Below are 18,617 nucleotides of genomic sequence, written 5' to 3' on the forward strand. Positions count from 1 at the left end.
ACCTCAGGCAAGGTACTTAACGTCATTGTGCCTTAGTTGTTTTTATCCATAAAATGAGGATAAGCATAATACCTATCTTGCGGGTTTGTGTGAGTATTAAATGAATCAGTATGTGATGAAGCACTTACAATATTGTCTGGCATCGAAATATTCCCTTAGTATTTGTTATTATTATAATTGTTGATATTGTGACATCTGAAGTCCTTGGGGTTCTAAATCCGCTTTAAAAAAATGATTCCCATTTATGGTATTTTAAATTGTTTACATCTCTGATCTTTTGTTGTGAGCTCATACTTGGAGGATCTTTGTCTGGGAAACTTGAGTCTTTAAATTTGGGATATTTTCCTTCAGAGCATCTGCTATCTGAGACTACATTTGCCCCCTTCAATTGTCTCTGCTTCAGGTGGGAGTTCAGGTTTGGTTCCTCTACCTGTAGTGGGTCCAGATCTTGACCCAAGATTTTAGTTTATGACTCCCAGATCACTACCTTAGTTTCAGCTAAGGGTTCTAATAGTTTTGTTTCATTTTATTTTGCTTTTCTGGTTTCATTCTTGGCCCATGCGGATTTCCATTATTTCCTAAGAACCTACTATGATATGAACAAGTATATTTTATCTAAGATCTGACTGAACTATAGCAAGAGGATCCTCAGAAAATCTGAACTTCCGTATACTTACTAGAGAAGTCCATGGGACTTAATTCTTCAACCATGTTGAGGGCAGGGACTTATTTATGCTTATATCCTCAGAACCTGGCTTGGGTACTCATATCTGGCAGGTGACACATTTTTTTTTCTTTTTCAGTGAATGAAAGAAACCATATTGAAGGCTCTCCAGGTAGAAAGTTAGGACCCAGAGGTGTAATATCTCTTCCCAACCACTTGGGGAGCCTTGATTGAATGTCACCCTTGGCTGCCTAACTTCTCTCTCTCCCAAGTCATAGGTTATCTCTGGCTCATGGCTAATGGCAGTCAGGGAGGGAGGGAAACGGGCAAAGGAGAAGGCCCTGTGGGGAAATGTGACTTGCTCACCCAGCTTCCCCAGTCTACAGCTCAGTAAATCTGGTCTCCATGTTTCTCCCCCAACACCCCCAATTGCACATCTCTACTTTGAGAAACAATCGCCTCCCCTGGAGTTTTTTCTTCCCAGGCCAAATATTAAAGGCCCAATAGCCCTAGCTCAGTTCTTATCAAGCAGCCCTGTCAGCCTATGCCAAAGATTTCACACACCTGTTTAATAATATTGGCCATGGGTGCCACGATAACAACAACAGTAGACAACAGTGGTCGCTCCAACAGTAGGACAGTGCCTTTTACATTACAACCGACTTCTTGCTCCAGTGGGCTCGGGGATGGGTGGAGAAGGAGAGGGCTGGCTCAGTCCCTTTCCTTCTCCACTCCAGCCCGCCGTGACCTGGGCTTTCTCGACAGAGACAGACGGCTTCCATTCAGTAGTGTAGGAAAGTTCCTTCTAGGCTTAGCAGTTCTTCTGAGACCTCACCCCACTGCCTAGGCTGGAAAGCAGTGGCACGCTCAGAGACACCCCAGTGTCGACCTGCTGGGCTCATTCAGTGGGCAGCATCTCTCCCCGGGATGCTGGAGGCACCAGACGGTGGTTGAGCTAGGGCTGCTGACTTCCTGTGGGTGCCTCTGGGCTGTGGGAGTCTCTTATAGGAATGGGGGTCCTTTGCTTCTCCAGTAAATGTGAGGTTATTGGTAGAGAGTTGTGCCAGAGGGGGTTCTCGCTCTGTGCCTGACCTCAGGGGGCATCCCGGGTGGGCAGGGCAGCAGGGAAGCAACTCCCAGCACTGCAGAGAGGCAGCAGCATCACAGCTCAGCCTAGAATAAAAGAGATAGATGAAGAGAAAGTCAGATGATTTGAAACTGGGCAAAGTGGTGACATGGACAAAATTCATCTTCCTTTTTCTGAAGCTCTTTGTTTCCCTCCCTACTCCCTAGGCGCCAGGAAGTCTCATAAGCCTTTCCATCCCTTCCTTATCAGAATCTTCTCTCTGGAAAGGCTCTGATAGTCTCATTCTGTCAGAAAATAGAGAATGATAAGCTTCGGTGTGTTCCATTCCCTAAGGTATTTGCATTTAGCAGGAATCTCTGACCTAAGGAATTTCAGCCTTAGTGGTGGAATCTCTGGCTGTCCCTTGCTGGGAGGGAAAATTATTTGGGATGTAAAAGGTTGTCAGAGCCATTTAAATCAAACCTATGGATGGACTGGTACCTCCAGGGTAAAAGAAGGGAGGGAGGGCACAGTGGGTAGGGCAAACATGCTCACCTTCCGGACAGTGTAGATCCAGTTGAGATAGGCTGTGACCTTGGTGTACACTCCTGGGGTACTGGGACCTCCGCAGCCATAGCCCCAGCTAACAATGCCCACCACCTGCCACTGGCCAGATTGGTACATCAGAGGCCCACCGCTGTCACCCTGTGAGAGGCCAGAACAGGGGCTGCTGGGAGGGCAGGCCAGGGGGTGAGTCTCTCCCTTCACCCCTCCCTGAACTGGCCCGTCTGTTCTGTACTCACCAGTGTTCTCTGCTGTTCCACACCCACCCCCTTTGATCATTCTGTTCCTGCACCCTGGAATCCTCTTCCCTTCTGTGACAAAAGGGTCTGTGGTCAAGTAAGTTGTGGATTTACCGTTAACCCTCACTCAGAACAAAGCAACAAGAAAATGTAAGCTAGTGGAAAGGCACTTATTTGGGGTATGCTTACCTACAGCCCCTGAGGCTTCCGCCATCCAAACCCAGTGACACTATAACCTAATTGCCTGTTTATGCACCTACCCCACAATCATGAGCTCCCTGAGTGCAGATACTGCACCCAAAGCTCACTGTGCTTGTGGCACACAATAGATGACTAAGCGATACCTTTTTTTTTTTAGTTGGAGTCTCACTCCGTTGCCCAGGCTGGAGTGCAGTAGCACGCTTACAGCCACCCCAGTGTCGACCTGCTGGGTTCTGATGATCCTTCCACCTCAGTCTTCCAAGTAGCCGGAACTACAGGTGTGTGCTACCATGCCTGGCTAATTTTTTTTTTTTTTAATTGTAGAGACAGATCTTGCCAAGTTGCCTGGGCTGGTCTCCAACCTGTGGCCTCAGGCAATCCACTCACCTCAGCCTCCCAAAGAGCTGGGATCACAGGCTGAGCCACTGAGTCCGGCCTTTATTTATACATTTTTTTAGTTGGAGTCTCACTCCACCGCCTAGGCTGGAAAGCAGTGGCACGCTCAGAGACACCCCAATGTCGACCTGCTGGGCTCAGGCGATCCTTCCGCATCAGTCTTCCAAATAGCCGGAGCTACAGGCCTGCACTAACATGCCCAGCTAATTTTTGATATATTGTAGAGACTAGGTCTCACCAAATTGCTCGGACTGGACTCAAACCCCTGCGCTCAAGCAGTCCTCTCGCCTCGGCCTCCCAAAGTGCTGGGATTACAGGCTTGAGCCACCGTGCCCGGCCAAGCGATACCTTTTGAATGAAGGAATCTAATGACAGAAAATGGAAGTGAGAGTAGGGTTAGAAGTTTTCAAGAAAATGAGTCAGAAGGTGCTATGGAGGTGTGGGGGAGTGAGGTGTGGGGGAGTGTTAAGCAGTCCTGATGGCCAGTGAGGATGGGGTGAGGTGACAGACACCAGGATGTGCCTGTTTTTTTTTTTTGCTTTAAAAACAAAAACAAAAACGTAGTTCAGCTTATGGATAGTCACAGAGAGAACAGACCTGGGGTTCCTGCCTTCAAGGGGCTCATAAACTGGTAGATGATAAGTGAGGGTGGGAGCGGGGAGGGCGTGCAATGTCATTTTTGTATGTGAAATGGACATCTGAAATCTTTCTGCTTGCCTGCACCCATCCACCCACCTGCCATCTATCCACTCTTATATCTTTCTTTCCTTCCCTCCCCCTCTCCCATCAACACACACTGAGTGCTCATCACGTGCAAGGCTTCTGTAAGGCATTCAGCCCCTGGGTTTTCTCCCTTCTCTAGGACCTACATTCCCATTCATAAAACTCCCCATGACCTTTGGAGGCCCCACCTGGCAGGTGTCCACTCCCCCTTCTGGGACGCCAGCACACAGCATCTTCTCAGTGACTTCTCCCTGGTATGCATCCTCGGCATTGCAGCGTGTGCTGTCAATGACTTGGACTGTCGCCTGCCGCAGTATGTCAGACATCTTCCCTGGGAGGTTGAAAACACATATTCCCATTCTTGTCTTCTGCCCCTCATTCCTGGGTCGCTAAACCACTTTGCTTTTTGCCTGGCATTTGGTGCTTAGCAAACCCATCGTCCAGGAGGTTTTTGTTTTTTGGTGGTGGTGGGGAAGGTCTCACTCTGTCACTCAGGCTGAGGTGCAATGCCCCAATCACAGCTCACTGCAGCCTTGACCTCCTGGGCTCAGGTGATCCTTCTGCCTCAGCCTCCCAAGTAGCTGAGACTACAAGCATGCACCACCACACCCAGCTAATTTTTTGACTTTTTTGGGGGGGGGGATGAGGTCTTGCAATGTTACCTAGGCTGGTCTTGAACTCCTGGGCTCAAGCAGTCCTTTTTCTTCGGCCTTCCAAAGTGCTGGGATTACAGACATGAGCCACCTACCTGGCCTATGATGGGCTTTTCTGAAGGAGTTGCTCCTGCATACGAGGACGTCTCCTGCCCTGTGATTCTGAGCCCAGGACTTACCTCCACCCTGCTCCGTGAAGCCCCATCCGATGACCCAGAGTGGGGTGGCTGGAGTGAGCTCCTCATCAAAGAAGGGCAGGCAGATGGACCTGACTGTGCCTGCCAGGAGCAGAGAGGAAGAGGAAGATCCTGTATCATTCATGGTTTTCATTATCGGTATTTTATGATGCTTTATGGTTGTGGATATCTTGCTGGTCTGGGAGAGACTGGGTTAGCTAATTCCTACAGATAGTAAACAACTTGCCTATGGTCATACCTTGAATATGCAAACCAACCAGTCCAGAGCCTGTGTCCCCACCACCTTCTTTATCTAACTCGTATACACTGAGCTTTCTTCCCTGCCCTAAATCATCCCAGGGCTAAGTACTGGACAGCTCAGACCATCTCCATAGCCTAGAGAATTGTTCACACTATCTAATCCCAAGCTTGCTCAAATTTGCCTACCGTACCTCACCCAGCCCTTCCTGTGGAAACCATGGATTTTCCCCCTCACTCCTTCTGCCACCTGGTCAACCCATGCTATGCCATGTGCCCCGGCATGGTGAAGTATGTTCCTTTCTCTCAGGGACTATAAGAAATAAACTCTCATTTCAAAGGTAGTTGTCTCTGTGTCTGTCACCTTATCATATCCAATTAAAAGAAATCCCAGGCACAAATCTTGAAATAACCCAGGGTTCACCTGGAAGCTAAGCCCTCTGAAAGATGATCTTTTATTTATTATTTATTTATTTATTTGTCGGAGTCACTCTGTTGCCCAGGCTGGAGTGCAGTGACAGGCTCACGGTCACCGCAGCCTTCCAAGTAGCTAGAACTACAGGCATGCACCACCATGTCCAGTTAATTTTTTTTATTTATTGTAGTGATAAGGTCTCACCTAGTTGCCCAGGCTGGTCTCAAAGCCCTGGACTCAGGCAATCTTCTCACCTCGGCCTCTCAAAGTGCTGGGATTATAAGTTTGAGCCACAGCACCCAGCCAAGATGACCTTTTAAAAAGATCTCTTAGAACTCTAAGAGAGGATGATCCTATGATTCTCACTTGAGGAGCTCCACATGGAGAAGACAGACCTTGGAAGGGTCTCTGGTAGGGGGGTGGTGGGCACGTTAGCTGACAGCTTGAGGGGGGCATCATGGCATTGGTGATGTCAGGCTGATGTAATAATTGGAAACAAATGGGTAAGCTGAGGTCTTGAGAGGAGAAATGATGTGCCAAGGCCACTCAGTGGGCTAATGGCAGAGTGGGCAAGAAACCTGACATGATACTCTGGCTCTGTGCCCAGGTGCCACCTCTCACCTGAGAATGTGAGTGGAAACTGCAGCTTTACGAGAGCAATGTCCTTCTCTTTGGGGTACATGGGGTTGAACCCAACGATGATAATCTTGGCCACAGGCAGGGATGGAAAGCTGCCCAATTTGTCTGTACCAGTCCGCACCTTCCAGCCGGACACATCCATATACTTCCTGTGGGCAGAGGCAGCTGAATTCAGACTTGAGCCAAGCATGTGGAGGCTTTGCCAAAGGCTGGGTCCCCAGGGCCCTGGGAATTGGGGCTCTGGGTATTGCTGCCTTAGGAAGTAGTATGATAGTAGGACAGGTGTGGTGAAGGGGCCATCTGAGAAATCACCTACTAGAAGCCAAATTCTCATTTGTTTTGTTTGTTTTGAGTTGGGGTTTCACTCTGTCACCCAGGCTGGAGTGCAGTGGTGTGATCACAGCTCATTGCAGCCTTGACCTCCTGGGTGCAGGTGATCCTTCTGTCTCAGCCTCCCAAGTAGCTAGAACTACAGGCTAAATTTTAAATTTTATATAGAGATGAGGTCTCACTATGTTGCTCAGGCTGGTCTTGAACACCAGGACTCAAGTGATCCTTCTTCCTTGGCCTCCCAAAGTGCTGGGATTATAGGCATGAGCCACTGTGCCCAGCCTTGGAAGTCAAATTCTAAAAGTGAATTTGATTCTTTTCCTGCAGTGAAACCTACCCAAGGAGGGCTGGGAAGGGACTTGTCCCAGGGCCTGACCTCTTTGTATTGCCTGTGCTCCTTATGTGGTACTTATGTTGGGGTCAATTACGTTACATGCTTATAATTATTCCTTCCTCCCAATGCCAGGTATGGCTTAGCATGCAGAGGAGGTTTTTCCAGGAAAGCATTTATACTTGCCAGACTCTCAAAGAAAGATTAAGAATCCCTGGCCCAGACCATAAGCACCTTGAAGGCAGTGATGGGGTCTAATGCACAGGGCACATCACCTAGTGCTTGATACCAGGTAGGTACTCAACTCATTAGATGTTGCATGAATAAATAAATAGAAGTGAAAGGGGTCTGGGAGTGTCCTTTCCCAGACGTATGGCCAGGCCTCTCTCTGTTAGACTTTTTGCTTATCTTAACTTTCTGGGCATAAAGAGGGAGTGGCAGTGACTCTAGACCCTGGGACCACCTCGTAGAAGACAGGCTAAAAGCAAGTGAGTTATTGGGACTCTAGGAAAACGGGTATGGGGAAGAGGTCACGCTCAATGACCAGCATCCTCTGACCTCCCAAGGTGTAATGAATGGTATCATGGCCAGTGCCTCATTGGGGTGGGCACATTCTGGCAAAGATCCCTAAGGGGGACAGTGAAGAGGGGAGGGTATCAGGAGACAGGGTCCCAAGCTCGCCGGGCTGCCCTGGGCTTGATTCCCTGGGCCTCCTCACCAAGGGCCTTACCTGAAGCAGTGGGCCGCTGTGAGGATCCAATGGGGGTCCAGGATGCTGCCTCCACAGATGTGCTGTTTATCATACTGGATGCTGACCTGCCAAGGCCACGAATCCACAGAGGCCTCCTCCCCGCCCACCACCCGGGGAGTCTTCAGGCTCTCCCCACAGGCTGGACTCAGTCAGAAGGAGAGAGAAAGCAGGAAGTCAGGCTCTTGGGGAATGGGACTGCCTGTCCTTAGGGCCCTCCATCTGCCCTGAGGGTGGAGGAGGACTAGGGCAATTTTGAATTATTCATGGGGAAAGATCGAGTGCCCCAGACCATGGGATTTCCCCAGATCTCCATCTTTCTCCCTCTCACTCTCCTTTGGCTTAGGATGTGTTTAGAGGTTTAGACAGTGAACAAGGGCGTGTCCATTGTGCTGGGAATTCATAATCTTCAAACCAGACTGTGATGCTGTATTACGACAGCTCTGTCCAGGTGGAGTCTCCCCAGCCACTCCCTCTGAGTAACAGTAAACAGACACCCACAAGCTGTTTGAAACCCGAACGTGAGAAGAAAGTTCCAGGAACTGGATCTTCCCATCCAGACTCCCCCTTCTCCCAGTCCCTTCCCTGTGTTAAGGGAGTCTTTCAATCTGGCATTCTGTCTTCCCACTGACCTGGCTTTCACAGCCTGCACTGGAACTCCTGTAAAGCCCTCCAGTCCCATCTTCCACCCAATTCTCTGCCTTCCAATCCTGGCAGCTGCCGCCACAGTGATCATTTAAGGGAGAAAGGCTATCTCCCCTTCCTATGTGTTTGGCACTGTGCTAGGCAGAAACTTTTTAAACACCATCTGATTTCAAACACAGCTTTCTCTGGGCCACCTTGCTCACCCTCTCAAGCCCCCTCAGCATCCCCCTCGTGGGCAAGGTAGTGTTTCCACTTCTCCTCCTGGCAACCTCCTGCTGTCTTCATATAAAGTTTCCACTAGCCGCATTGATCAGCTTGGAGCTTCCTTTTTTTTTTTTTTTGAGTTGGAGTCTCACTCTGTTGCCCAAACTGGAGGGCAGTGGCCACTCCCGGCCACTGCAGCCTCGACCTACTGGGCTCCGGCAATCCTTCTGCCTCAGCCTTCCAAGTAGCTGGAACTACGTCATTCTGTTTCTGATCAAGGAAGCTGCCTCCTCTTGAAAAGCTGCTTCCTTTCTTGTTTATCTAAGTTACTAATTAATTCAAAAAATTTGTATCGAGTGCTTGTCTTGTCTCCAGGCAGTGCTGGGTGCTGGGAGAAGGTGTGCAAGACAGAAAGACAGACATGGACCTGCCCTGCTGGAGCCTACAGATTCATTTTTCAGTGTTTAGCCTGGGCACCACCTCCAGGCCGCCTATTCCCCTGGGATTTTCCTTTTTTGAAATTCCTACAGGTTGCCCTGTGGTACTGTTCAGCCTTTCATTGATGTGCTTTGGTCTTCTTCTTCTCGTGAGACAGAGGCTGGTCAAGGCAGGACCTACCACTTATACTTCTGTGTGCCTTCAGTGCAGAATCTCAAATGATGTGACATTAGCTATCCACACACTAGGTATTATGGGAGGGGTCACACGATATTAGATACAAATCTTAACAGCCAACATGGAAGCATATACACTGCTAAAATCCACAGTCAGCAACGTGATCTTCTTCCTTTTCTCCTAGACTTTCTGGCTTCTGGCTATCCTTCCAGGTCTGGCTCAGTTGTTCTCCACGAATCCGGTAGGATGAGCTGGGCCACAGTGTTTGTTTTCTCTTCTGATCTCCTCTGTCACTCTGAGAAGGGTCCCCTTAGGTCCTCATTGTGCAGTTGCACTAAAGGGCTTTTGGAAAACGAACCTCAGAGAGGTCATATGAATTACTCAAGGACACACTGGAAGTGAATGGGACGGGTGCCCAGGTCTTCTGATCCCCATCCAGCTCTCTCTGCAGCATGTCAGCTATGACTGCTACTCAGTTTGGCACGTCCCACATGTTGTCTTGCACCTCTCGCTTACTCAGTCATAACTCCTGAGGACAGTGGTCAATTCTTTTACTTGTCTGGTATTTTCCACTTCCAACCAGCACCCGACAGAGTTAGATACATTCTAACTGTTGGATGAATATTTGCTCAACTGAATGTGCACAGTCTGATCTTGGGTACCCAAGCTGATTGTGACAAAGGAGGTTATATGGATCCTGACCAGAGGTGGATAGGATGAGGGCCCAGTCCTGCCTTTCCAGTTTTCCTAACTCTCTGCTAAGTCTCTAGTTTCATGGGGCTGTGAGTAGATAGTAGAAGGGAGTTCTTAACATCAACCACTGGAAGGAGCATTGACATACAAGTCCAAGGGTTGGAGAAGTAAGGGCGAACCAAAACTGAAACAGAGTGTGAAAGATTTAGGAGTGAGGATGGAAGTCTTCTTCTCTGCTCCTTGCTGGCCCAGGCCCCAAACCCTCAGAGGCAGGGTATACTCACCAAAGCAGTGCAGGGAAACCAGGGAGCCTGAGAGACAGGTTCTGGAAGAAACATACAGGGCCCTGTGGTTTCAACTTCTCCCTTGGCTGGAAGGCAGGGACTGAGGCCTTCCAGAGCTGTTCATTCAAGGCCCTCCCCCAAACCTGGGAAATCTGGAGCCTGCATAATAAGGACTATATAGAAGTCGATCGCATTGACTGCAATTACACTTTAATTTGATCTGATCGACACCTCCACTGTTGAACACCAACTACATGATGGTCCCTGCCTGCTTCAAAACCCAACCTGGGCTCCTGGCACCTTAGAGGGAAGAGAGAAGAGCCTGGAACAGAGTCTGTTGCACTGCAGACTTTCCAAATGGAAGAAGAATAGGATTTTGATGGAATTTCAGGCAAACGATTACTCTGCTACCAACTCTGGCCTTTTCAAGATTTGCTCTTTGGTGAATAAGCAGCCCTCAGCAACGTCCCTGAATGCCAAGAAGCCAGATTCCTCCCTAAGCCACAGTGCTGCAGTGTGACAGATTTCATCTAGTGCAGGGTGGTGAAGCATATGAATGAGACACTGACAAGGGCCATAGAGTCTCTTCCCTGGAGCGCTGGGAAGGTGAGGTCTTACTCTGGTCTGGGCAAGCGGTGGGGAAGGGTGAAGTGACCTTTGAAATCTTGCCTATTGGGTAATTTATGAGGGAACTTAAGGCAGTAGCAAACACCATTTGGTTTTACTATTCAGATTGATGGAAAGGTCACGTTCTCCGCCCCTCTGCCTTTGAACAAGAGACAACACACATTGTCCAGCTGCCCACTGTATTTTTTAAAAAGTCAACACAGGCCGGGCTCAGTGGCTCAGCCTGTAATCCCAGCACTTTGGGAGACCGAGGCGAGTGGATTGCCTGAGCCCACGAGTTCGAGACCAGCCCGGGCAACTTGGTGAGACCTTGTCTGTACAATAAAATAAAAAATAGCCGGGCATGGTAGCGCACGTCTGTAGTTCCAGCTACTTGGAAGGCTGAGGCAGAAGGATCGCTGGAGCCCAGAAGGTCGATGCTGGGGTAGCCGTCAGCATGTGTGCCACTGCACTCCAGCCTGGGTGAAGGAGTGAGATTCCAACTCAAAAAAAAAAAAAAAGTCAACACACAGAAAACCTCTCAGAAATGTGATTCTATAGCTGTAGGCATGTAATGATCTGCCTGGCTAGGTGTTCTTCCTGTTGTCTGGCTTACATTCCTTTTGCTGCTAACCTGTTCAGGGTGAGTTGGCTGCAGCCCTGAGAGCAGCTTCCATGTGCCAGCCTTTTGCAGGCTTCTCACTTACCCACTCGAGTTCTGCACCTGAAGCTCCTGGCTGTTTTCTGTGATTTTAGCAACATCCACATCCTGGTCTGAGCCAATTTCCACAGCTTTGAAAGTGGGCCTGCTGCTCATATTGGGGGGGGGAGAGAGAGAGTTGTGAGCTGGGGCAGGAAGTTAGAATAAGAGGGTAAGAGTAGTCCCTACTCCCAGGAGAGAAGGTGGCAGAGAACACCTGGTGGGTGGGGAGTGGTGGGGAGTGGAAGTGGTCTTGATCAATGAGGAGGGAGCATAATTTGCTCTGCAGTAAGGAACATTCCCTTGGCATACAGGATTCAACCCTGGGTGCAATGCTGGTGTCGCTTTGCCTTCTTGGGAGAGGCTCCTAATCCAGAATCCAGAGCCCTGGAGAAATGTTAGGGATCCCCTTTCCAAGTTCCCAGTTCTGTCCCTATTTCATAGGTTCCAGCTGTCTCTTCTCATTCACAGTCAGGGAACAAAGAGGCCTAGGGACCCAGGTTAGCTCCCTTTCTCACCTTGGGGGGAATTGGAATGTGGATATTCAATTCCCCAAACAAGGTATCCGGCCTGACTTTGACAGTGAGGGGATGTTTAAAGGTCCCCTTGGAGGTAGGACAGGACTGGATCAGTCCTCATATGAATCCAGACAAATATTTCTCTCACTTGGACCACTGCTTCCTCTTTCTCTCTGCTAATCCATGTTTATCTTCTTTCAAATCTTGAGTTGAAATCTTTCCTCTTTCAGAAGCCTTTCCTGATTAATCCTATCTCTCTGATTGTTCTTTTACTGAATCTACCTCTTCCAAATCTTTTCCTTCCTTCCCCAACCATGCCAGTATATGCTAGTACAAGTTCCTCATGGAGGGTCAAGTTCAACCCATGTCACTGGCGGAATGGTACATTCTCAGGAAATAATGCTAGCCCTACTTGGGAGGAGCCAGGTCCTGGACCTGGGAGGACTAGAGTCTGTTTTAAGAGTCCTCAAGACATACATTCTTATCCTGGCTCTGACACTAGTTTGATGTGTAGCCTTAGCAGGGCATATTCCTTTTTTGGGGGTCTCTCCAAGCCTCAGTTTCCCCCTCTGTAAAATGATGCGTAGACCAGATGATCCTCAGGGTGCCTTCTCACCTTGAACCACCTATGGTTTTATGGTCCTAGGACAAGAAGGGCCTCCAATCCACGGGGAAGAAAGAGAGTATAGAGTATCCTGAGACCCAGAAGGAAATGGACACTCCCAGGAAAGTTAACCTCTGTTTACCAATTACATCCTGATGAATGATTCTGGGGAACTCTGATTTTGTAAGGCACAAGAGCCGGCTGGTTTGGCGCCTCCTGGTCAGGACAGAAATTCTAGGAGCCTGTAACCTTAAGAACTCCTGGAGATACCTAGGTTTCATAATCAAACCTCAGCCTGCTGTGCTAGGTACAGCTGACACAGCAGTTGACTGAACCACAGTGGGGAGGAGGGATTTGCTGCAGCAGGCTAGGTGGAGTGGCTGCCGGAAGAGGGGGGGATTGCAGGTGTGGTGCGTGCCTTCCCTACTTTCCTTAAAATGAAGGTGGTGAGGTGTGCATTCTAAAGAGCACCCCATTAAAGGCAGAGAGCAGCAGAGGCCTGAAAGGCAGAGAACAAAGAGGACAAATAGATCTAATCAATTTGTAATGGTGGTCTGGAGCATTTATTGAAAAAGGACCTTGAACCTGCATTATGGATCAGTGACAGAGTTCTGTGATTGATTGGTGATGTCTGCCTAGTTATCATTTTGGATGAGAGTCTGGTTCAGTTTCTTAGAATTATGAAGGAGTCTGCCAGGGATAGGTTATCCCACTCTGCAACTGAATATACCAGTTCTTTTCCATCCTCCCCACCTAGGCTCCAGGAGTGATCAGGCATTTAATCTCCCCTTCCTTTATAAATGGCACCCTTTGAGAAGACAGAATTACCCAACCTAGAAACAGAAACACTACTAGAACTCCTGATGTGAAAGAAGTAGGGGTCCTGGGCACAAATTCTAACCCTCTACCTCCAAGCTACTACCCCAGCAAGCTACTTATCCTCTCTGAACCTATTTATGAAAGAGATATAATAACCACCTTTTTGGTTTTCTGCCAAGATCAAATGAATATAAGTACATATAATGCTAATTACTTTTATTATAATTACGTACTTTTTCATCCACTCCAGATTTGGAACTGCTTTTGAAATTTGCTGAGAGAGCTGGGATTGCTGATGATGTGGCCCCACCGAAATCAGGCTCACTTACACTAAATAAGCCTTTGAGTAAGAAAATTAGACTTTTGTATTACTAGATAGGGTTAGTTTCTTGCAAAGTCAGGAGAAGTAAAGGAGAGGACTGCATAGAAGTTAGAATTGTGTGTGTGTGTGTGTGTGTGTGTGTGTGTGTGTGTGTGTGTGTGTGTATGTGTTTGTATGTTTTGAGGGGCAGCATGTATTTTCTCATTGGCATTCCATAATCATTCTAAGAGGTTGGCATTGCTTTTCCCAATTAACACTTGTGGAAACTGATGCTTAGGAAATTTCACTTCATGTTGCTTGTAAGTGAAAGTACTAAGATTCAAAAGCAGTTCTATCTGACTCCAGTGCCCGTATTTTTGGGGAAAAGGGAGGTATGGAAATAAAGGAGGAAAGACAAAGGAAGAAAAAAGGAGAGGGGAGGTCACAGACTAAGTTGGTACCTGCTATAGCCCATCTGTCCACACGCTGTCTTGGCCAGAGCTTCTGTGAAGTTGTCAAAACAGGCAGAAAACCAGTTCCCTGTGACTGGGTCTAGCACCTGCAGGGTGGATCGATCCTTGGAGAGGCGGACTAAGAGGAAAGGAACCTGGGTCAGCTGGAGGGTGGGGACTATCTGACCCATCCCCCTCAGAATTTATTATGAGACCTTCCCAAACTTGCCCCCAGGAAATGGGGTGTATCACAGGGCACTTTCAACATCAAGGGAAGTACTTCCATTTGACTTTGTCTGTTTGAGCCTCGTTTTGATGGTAGTTGGTAATTAAATGTCCTAGGTCCAATCTCTATGTTGATCTGTTGCCCTTGCACAATGATTAATAGCACCCCCTTTTGTTCTAACAGTTATTGGTTTTGATGATAAATGATCAGGTATAGGTTTTTATGATAAATGATGTGGACACTCTACCCATGGTCCACACAACTTGCCCAGCCTGGGGAAAGTTTTCAGAGAAGGATCTAAGTCCTTCCCTATGTGGGGCCAGAGAGGGAGGTTGAGTGAGAAGTCCTATTGGCAGCTGGATGGCAGGCGCCCATTGGCATTTGACTTCTGATAAAGTCACTCAGCTCTCCCCCTCAAAAGCTTTGTCACTCATCTCCTGGGCTATCATTTTCTCTTCAGAGTTCAAGTACCAAGGTGGGCTAGCCCAGACCAAGAAAGGACATGGTTTTTATGCTTGAAACACTTCATATTTCTTTGAAGAATTTTGTGCAGTCCTGTTACACAGCATGTTACAATAAATACTAATGAATGGAAGGACCAATCACTGACTAAATGGCCATATAGTCTCTTTTCTAGTTCCCTGGAAATAGTAACTTTCACAGAAAGGAGGAACTCCTCAAGGTTATCCAATCTAGTCCTCTGCCTCAAATCTATCCAGGTGCAGCAGGAAAGGGGCAGGTGCAATGGACAGTGTCCCCTCTGGTCCACATGTGTTCCATCTATGAATGACTGTTTGTTAAGTGTTAAGACACAGTCCTGCTGACAATAAGTAGGAAGATGCTATATAGTGCACTCGGGGGCCTGAGCAGATTTCCTGCTGTGCCCACTCCTCTGGTCCCTCCGCCCCTGGACTCACCTGCCACTGCAGGCCCTTCGGGGAAACTCTTGACACAGTGCTCTTCGTCCTCCCCCAAGGCACAGTTCAGCTCTCCATCACACAACTGATTCCTTGGGATGAAGTGGAAGGGCTGCCCGCAGAGGAAGTAGTATTTATCCAAAATCACCTTGACTAGAAGGCAAGCGCAGGGATGGGGCAGAGAGGGCTCTGAGGAACAGAAAGGCAGCCTGGGCTAGAAGAGGCTGCATCTTTCTGAAGATAGAGCTGGTTCAGCTCTGCCACTTGGTAGCAGACAGATTTGGTCCTGAGCCTCAGCTTCCTTATCTGTAAAGTGGAGATGATAACACTGGCCCCACGCCTGCAAGATAGCTGAAGAATCAAAAGTGATAACATGTGGGGGAGAAATTGAGAAACAGGCCCCAGCAGCTTCTTACCCCCAAGTGCTTGCTCAGTGCTCTCTGGTGATGGAGGAGAAGACAGGATGGGGACATGGAGTCCGAAGATGCAGTTCTGAGTCCTGACTCTGCCACCTATCGTGCAACTTTACACCAATCACGTCCCCTTCCCAGTCCTCAGTTTCCTCATCTGCACAATGGGATGATAATACCGACCTCATGGGGTTGAGAACATGTGGCAAGCTGGTCATTGTGGAAGTGCCTTGTAACTGTCAAGTGCGTTTCTAGAGCTGGGTGCTTGTGTCTGGGTGAGAGACCCAGGAAGAGGTTGGCGTTTTGTTTTGTTTTGTTTTCCGCCTGCTGCCTGTAGAGTCTGCCAGCTGCCTTCAAATTCTGTTGCTCCTTTGCCATCTTGGGCCAGTGGGGATCTGTTCAGTGTTTTTAACCCCTCGGGGAATAAATCTTTGAAGACTTTTCCTTGGTGAGGACTCGAAGTCAAGCACCCCTGGCAAGACGGAACTCTTCCTTCCTTACTAAACCTTGTCTTAGCCTATTGCCTCTCTCCAGTCTAGTATCACCCGTGGCTGCTGGCAATAAATCTAAATAGGCCACAACTATCACCATATGAGGAGCTTTCCATGTGTTTTCTCATGTCATACTGACAACAACCTTAGGAGGCAGGTGTCACTCTTAATTCACCTTACACATAGGGAAACTGAGTACTAAAGCATCAGAGTTTATTTCCCAAGGCCATACGGTGCTTTGAGGGTACAGCCAGGGTCTAACTCCTGAAGGTGTTTGAGTTGTGATCCGCTGTCCCTGATGTTTCTGGTTTGAGTGAAGCAAGGGAGAAGAAGGAGGTCAGATATGACCTAGATCTTCGGAGTTTGGTTCCTGGTCAGAAGCCAGGGTAAGGCAGAATCACCCCAGCCTCCTGGGACAAAGCCAGAAGATAGTGTCACCGTTGGGACAAAAAATGTTGAAGGAGGCTAGCCAAGGATGGAGGACTGGCTACCACCGCTGGCTGCAGAATCTGGGGGCCCCAGGCATGAAGCCACTCAGGACCTTCTGTGACAGGGTGTGCCCTGCTATAGATGATGCTCTAATGCCTGCCTGGTTTTCCCTGAATAAATGTGACTCCTCCTTTCTTCCACTGTGGCAGGGCACACGCTCAGGGAAATCAAGCTCACTTTAATATTAGTCTAAAGAAAACAGGATGGCAAGACTGCTGATGTCACTGCAAAACCACCATCCTGTCGGGTCGACGGAGGGCAAGAAGAAATGATTTGGATTTTTCTGCATCTCATACCCATCCAGGGCTCTTGGAGATGTGGGTAGTGTTTATGTTGTGGATCTGTGTTTCCACTGCCACGAGATGGAAATGAACCCGCTCAATCTGGGGACAGGAGTCCTGTCCAGCTCGTCCCTGACTGTCCCGACTCCTCTCTAAGCCTCAGTGCTCCTGTAGAAAGAGGGGTTGAAACTGGTGATCTCTGTGTGTCCTTAATAAAGCAGTGGCTGCTACTGGTGGAAATATGAACATGGTTACAAATGTGGGCTCCTGAAAGGTCAGCTATGCCTCGGCTGCACAGACAGTCCTGCCCCCGTTAGAAAATGCATGTCCTGGGTCACATCTCTGCATGCTGCATGGTGTCACTGTCTTTTGCAAAACCTGGCTTTTATCCAGGTTCATTACACACGTGATCTCTCTGGTGCTCATGATTTGCTGTGAGGGAAGCAGGACATTTTACAGGTGAGGAGACTGAAGTTAAGAGATATGGAAGGATTTAAGGTCACAGGGCAGCAAGTGGCAGAGCCAGGAGCCCCATTCCAGGTGTCTTGTTTCCTAGTCTGCTCCCCGGGGCCCTATTCCCTGCTGTGAAAGCTGTGGTCAGTAACCTGCTGTGCTTGCGGGGTTAATAAAGGCAATGACTCAGTCACAGGATGTGGGACCCACATCACAGTACTGCCCACTCATTTTAATCTTGTCACAGGTAAGAGCCTGAGGCAGAGTGGCCTGCTTAAGATGACACTGGGGGCTGGGCATGGTGGCTCACACCTGTAATTCCCTCACTGTTGGAGGATGAAATGGAAGGAATGCTTGAGCCCTGGAATTTGAAACCAGCCTGGGCAACATATGAGACTTTGTCTCTACAAAAAAATTAAAAAATTAGCTGGTGTGGTGGTGCATGCCCGTAGTCCCAGCTACTTGAGAGGCTGAGGAAAGAGGATCACTGGAGCCCGGGAGACCGACCAAGGCTGTGGTGAGCTGTGATCATGCCACTGCCCTCCAACTGGCAACAGAATGAGACCCTAACTCACACACACACACACACAAAAATCCACAAAGACAAGATCACACTGGGGCTCAGATACTGGCTGGGATGATGAAGATGGAGCCTAAGGCGAGGGGAAGGGAGAAAGGGGGTCTGGGCTGTCTTCCCCAGAAGACCTCACAAGCAGAAATGCTCCCTGTTCTTCCTGCCGCTAGGGCTGCTCAGATTCCCTCCACTCTCAATCTGCAGGAGATGAAGAGAGAGGTGGGGGGCGTGGCTGCCCCTGCAAATTGCCTGTGTGGGTTTGGAACATAAGCTACTGTGCTCTCCCAAGAGAAGAAATCATCTGGGATAGACGCCATCTGGGAAAGATGGGGGCTGAGTTCATCTCCCCCTTTTCCTCTTAGAGGAAGGCTCCTTTTAAAGCAGGAGGTAGAAACATGTGGATCCATACTTTTCTCTTCAAAGCTTTCTGCAGATCACCTGCCCATGACTGTGGGGGCTGAAAGGGCTGCCGCTTACTGAGGGAGTGAGGACAGAGGTGGGGCTGCCACTTACTGAGTGGTTGAGGGCAGAGATGGGGCTGTCACTTACTGAGGGGATGAGAGCAGGTGGGCTGTCACTTATTGAGGGGGTGAGAGCGGGTGGGGCTGTCACTTTCTGAGGAGGTGAGGGTGGGTGGGAGCTGTCACTTACTGATGACAACCACAATGACGATAGCCACCAGGCTCAGCAGTGCCGCGATGATGGGGACCCCCACCTTTCTGAAGTTCTCCAGGGGGGCACGGGGTTTGCGCAGGGGGGTGACATCTGCAAGGAGATGTGAGGCAGAGGGGAAGAGCACGCAGTCAGCACTTGGGGACCACTCTGCCAAGGCCCACAGCTCCCACCCTCTGGCCTGCAGCAAGAATGCCTTGGCAGCCAGGCTTGGTGGCTCAGCCTGTAATCCCGCACCTTTGGGAGGCTGAGGTGAGTGG

The 18,617-nt window shown here is 49.0% G+C and overlaps 1 protein-coding gene across 2 annotated transcripts in view; it reads right to left on the reverse strand.

The window, feature by feature from the left end:
- Positions 1–1,565: 1,565 nt before the first annotated feature.
- TMPRSS4 (transmembrane protease, serine 4) overlaps positions 1,566–18,617 on the reverse strand; it is a 38,320-nt gene continuing 21,268 nt past the window's right edge. Inside the window, exons 3-13 of one of the 2 annotated variants that reach the window (XM_008050980.1) lie at positions 18,337–18,450; positions 14,988–15,140; positions 13,854–13,983; positions 11,158–11,259; positions 9,845–9,885; positions 7,386–7,545; positions 5,977–6,143; positions 4,686–4,784; positions 4,042–4,184; positions 2,286–2,435; positions 1,566–1,837 (exon numbers count right to left, since the gene is read on the reverse strand). In XM_008050980.1, the coding sequence (XP_008049171.1) occupies positions 1,826–1,837; positions 2,286–2,435; positions 4,042–4,184; positions 4,686–4,784; positions 5,977–6,143; positions 7,386–7,545; positions 9,845–9,885; positions 11,158–11,259; positions 13,854–13,983; positions 14,988–15,140; positions 18,337–18,450 (1,271 nt within the window). In that variant the 3' untranslated portion in view covers positions 1,566–1,825. The remainder of the gene's footprint in view (positions 1,838–2,285; positions 2,436–4,041; positions 4,185–4,685; positions 4,785–5,976; positions 6,144–7,385; positions 7,546–9,844; positions 9,886–11,157; positions 11,260–13,853; positions 13,984–14,987; positions 15,141–18,336; positions 18,451–18,617) is intronic. The other variant, XM_008050986.1, reaches the window with a different exon arrangement.

This window comes from Carlito syrichta, unplaced genomic scaffold (genome assembly GCF_000164805.1).
Source record: "Carlito syrichta isolate Samal-C Ts95f unplaced genomic scaffold, Tarsius_syrichta-2.0.1 Scaffold63326, whole genome shotgun sequence".
Taxonomy (NCBI): domain Eukaryota; kingdom Metazoa; phylum Chordata; class Mammalia; order Primates; family Tarsiidae; genus Carlito; species Carlito syrichta.